At 32.6% G+C, this 4,212-nt stretch overlaps 1 protein-coding gene across 1 annotated transcript in view; it reads left to right on the forward strand.

Moving 5' to 3' along the window:
• The window catches only part of LOC106473068 (putative serine/threonine-protein kinase receptor), a 9,938-nt gene extending 5,734 nt beyond the window's left edge, over nucleotides 1-4,204 (forward strand). The window contains exons 3-7 of the mRNA XM_022401574.1: nucleotides 707-931; nucleotides 1,500-1,683; nucleotides 2,595-2,668; nucleotides 3,157-3,271; nucleotides 3,888-4,204. Of these exons, the coding sequence (XP_022257282.1) occupies nucleotides 707-931; nucleotides 1,500-1,683; nucleotides 2,595-2,668; nucleotides 3,157-3,271; nucleotides 3,888-4,007 (718 nt within the window). The 3' untranslated portion in view covers nucleotides 4,008-4,204. The remainder of the gene's footprint in view (nucleotides 1-706; nucleotides 932-1,499; nucleotides 1,684-2,594; nucleotides 2,669-3,156; nucleotides 3,272-3,887) is intronic.
• The last annotated feature ends 8 nt before the right edge of the window (nucleotides 4,205-4,212 follow it).

The raw sequence follows: 4,212 nt of genomic DNA on the forward strand, positions 1-4,212 counted from the left end.
CCTTTTTTCTATTCAAAAAGTATTACATGCCAAATGTGTGCCATCACTACAAGGGATTAGAGTATACTAAACTTTACACATTATATAAGCTACACTAACGTGATGCTTAGGTGGTTCGTTTAACTATTATACATGATGTACATTTTTTGGGGGGTGGTTAATGAAAGTGTTCCAAAACGCAACATTAATTTCTTGAAGACCTAATATTTTTAATCTTACTATGAAAATCACTTTGCACATGGACTATTCAAAACAAATACTCAATTTATTCATGGACAAATAGTTTTTAATTTATTAAAAATACTTCACTAAAAACTTTTTGTATGTGAAAGACTTGTAATGTTTACCGAAATTCTTCCAAATTTGGTGAAGATATACATAATATATTAAAATTTAGTAGTATCAAAACTATAACAATTTTAAAAGAGTACAAAAGGGTCACGTGATTGGTCAGTTTGACCGAGCCCATGTAGAGAGGGTTAACAGGTAGTAGCTAAACCCCTGGTATATTAACAGTTCAAGGTTAGCCATTTATTTTGTGTTATTTTACAATTAGTTGGTTGTGCTCTAATATTGCATACCTTCTTGAAAGAATGTTTCATGATATTAGTAGTTTAATTCTGTATAATCGGGATTTTGAAAAGTTCGGACACAGTTTAATATGATCCTTTAATGCACTAATCAACTGTGAGTGTTATTCCTATAGGATTTCCAACCAGGAATTGGTTTCATGTTCTTCAAAACCAAAAAATGCTAATAGTAACATAATAGAGGAACAGTCGCTGTCTGATAATTGTGCCTGGAACAGTTTATGTAATGGAGCCAAGAACAAGCATGAAAAGTCTCAGGCTGTATCTCACGAGAAGAAAGTACAGAATGTCGGGAAGGAAGATCATCACTCTAGTGAGAAAAAAGAAAAAGGCAGCCATAAATTTTTCTACACAGTGTGAGTGGTTACCGGGCAGCCATAAAGGTAACCACTCACACTGTGTAGAAAAAAAGGCAGCCATAAAGGTAACCACTCACACTGTGTAGAAAAAAAGGCAGCCATAAAGGTAACCACTCACACTGTGTAGAAAAAAAGGCAGCCACTAAAGGTAACCACTCACACTCGTGTAGAAAAAAAGGCAGCCATAAAGGTAACCACTCACACTGTGTAGAAAAAAGGCAGCCATAAAAGTAATGTGTAACCACTCATGCTATGTCGATTAAATTAGTCATTGAACAGAAGACAGAAGTAGGTAAACAAGTACTGGTAGGAAGATATTAAATCTGATTTAGTGAGTGAGAATAAATTATACCATTTTGTTCTTTGGATTTATCTAAAACAGATATATATAATATTTCATATATATTGATCTCTATTTATTTGTTTTACAATGACTTAAGTAAATCTTAAAAATGATTAATTAAATAATTTAGATTTTAGAAAGTGGATTGTTAGGTGTACTGAAGTAACTTTCTTTGTATTGCTTACCTAATATTTGTTTTACTTGCTCAGTAAATGCAAGCTTGAGTAATTTAGAAGACACCTTGCCAACACCACTGAAAATCCCCTACAAGGATCTGCTCCGTGCCACGGAGGAATTTAACCGGAGCCGTGTGTTAGGACAAGGTGGTTTTGGGGTGGTGTACAGGGGCGAATGGAAGGGAAACTTTGTAGCTGTGAAGAGACTTATGGCCGTGAGTACCAGTTTATAAGTTGAAGTAAAACAAGACATAAAGCATGCTTGGTTTTTGTTTTGACATTACTAACAAAGTCTTCACAGAGTGTATGATGAAATAACTGGTAGAATTTAGTAAGAAATACCTATAAAAACCAACTTCTACGTGATGTATATATAGTGTTTTTTGTATTTTGCTACTAACTCATACAGACACTCGCTTAATATGGCTTGTAATATCAAGAACAGATAAACTGTCTGGCTAAATGAACGGTGTAGAGTTAAGTATTACAGTCAGTTATTCTGTGTTTTACTTCTTTTACTGTACAAAGAGGTTTTGTAATGTGCATGATTTCATACTGACTTTTAAAATATTATTACTTACATTTGACCCCTGCATTCATGTGCACTTATGTAAACACATGTACAGATCTAATTACACACGTTATTTAGCACATGAGAAAGGCCACATTAAATCACATTACATGAAAATGTGTTGAGTAGGTATAGTAATAGATATTTAATATGATGTGATCACTTGTGAAGCAAATTGAAAAGATGGCAGCGAAAGGCCAAGAAAGTCGAATTAAAAATGTTACAGAAAACCTGAAATTGTTGGAATGAACTCAGTAACTTCTAATATAGTTTAAATATTTGTAATCTTAAATGTATCCTTATCATAATGCATCACTCAGCATATGTAAATGACTTTTCACGTGTGGTTTTTCTCAAGAAAAGGCAAGTACCTAGTTATTTGTTCAAAACTTTTATGTATTGAGAGGGTAACATTCCACTTAAATACGTAAAATAATAAAAGAACATCATTGTGTTGAGGTTAACCTAAAACCGGTTTCTGATGTGTAATTGGTGTTCACGTATATAAACATACTATGTAATATCACATTAAGTTTTCAAACTTGTTATTCTCAGAGAGGTCAGGATAGCACCTCACGACAACAAGTTAGCTTGAAGCAGTCGTTGAATGAGATGAAGATACTGTACAGGTAGGATGAAATATTAAATTCTGTCTGTGTGTGTAATATATATATATTGCACCTAGTTTTTCCCATGCTTTTACAAAGAGTTGAGTATGTTATATTAGATCTATTTTGAAAGGAAAGTGTTTCTAATTTTGTTGTCTTTTCTATATAATATGTTCTTTATCTGTTGTATATTATCCATACATTTTCAGCTAGATTCCCTGTATTTCTTGCCTAGAATCTGTTGGGAGTTAATACACTTGATAGTATTTACATCAATTATGAGGGTTTCCTTTTTCTGTGAAAACCTAATTATTGGAATTGATAAGAAAAAATATAAAGAGCAACTTGCTATGACTTATATAGATTTTAAATTAATTTTTGGAAACCTTATTCATGGTAATCCTAGTAGTATCCCACTCTATAGAATAGAACATGAAAGAGTGGACCGTCTGTTCTTTTTATTTTGAAGTTTTTGAACATATCAGTAAATACGTTTTTTTTCTTCACAGCTGTAGAATAGATAACATCCTGCCTCTCTATGGTGTTAGCTTAGATGGGCCAGAGCCATGTTTGGTGTATCAGTTTATGGTCAATGGTTCTTTAGAAGATCGGTTGTTACTCAAGGTGAGATGCGTTACTGTGTAAAATCATCTCAAGGTTTCCTCGATTTCTCTTTGCTGACATATAACACTTATGTTTAATGTAATGTTTTTATTTCTTCACTGACATATAACACTTATGTTTAATGTAATGTTTTTATTTCTTCACTGACATAAAACACTTGTGTTTAATGTAATGTTTTTATTTCTTCACTGACATATAACACTTGTGTTTAATGTAATGTTTTTATTTCTTCACAGACAGAAAACATTTGTGTTTAATGTAATGTTTTTATTTCTTCACTGATGGATAACACTTATGTTTAATGTAATGTTTGTATTTCGTCACTGATGGATAACGTGTCATCTCATCAATAAGGCTTATTTATATAATTAAAAGTTACATTTCATCAGTAAGGTTTATTTATATAATTAAAAGTTACGTCTCATCAATGAAAACTTGGAGTTCTACATCTTTTTTGATGTACATTTAGGCTTTTCATTAATTATATCACAGGAAAGTCAGTGTATTTATTCTTTCTCTCGTGATTCTTCTTTTAAATTAAACTCCTGTTGTTTAGTACTGAAATTTTCATGTAATTCATAATTGATGTTAAAATCTGATGTTGCATTTTTCACAGAAAAACACCCCACCATTAACATGGCTACAGAGGGGAAATATTGCAGAGGGCACAGCCAAAGGTCTGAATTACCTCCACACACTTTCTTGTAAGCTGATCCATGGAGACATTAAAAGGTAAAGGAAAATGGTAACGTCAGAGCTGGTAGTTTTAGCTTGTTTAGGAAAATGGTAACGTCAGAGCTGGTAGTTTTAGCTTGTTTAGGAAAATGGTAACGTCAGAGCTGGTAGTTTTAGCTTGTTTAGGAAAATGGTAACGTCAGAGCTGGTAGTTTTAGCTTGTTTAGGAAAATGGTAACGTCAGAGCTGGTAGTTTTAGCTTGTTT

Source organism: Limulus polyphemus, unplaced genomic scaffold (assembly GCF_000517525.1).
Source record: "Limulus polyphemus unplaced genomic scaffold, Limulus_polyphemus-2.1.2 Scaffold5856, whole genome shotgun sequence".
Lineage (NCBI taxonomy): Eukaryota > Metazoa > Arthropoda > Merostomata > Xiphosura > Limulidae > Limulus > Limulus polyphemus.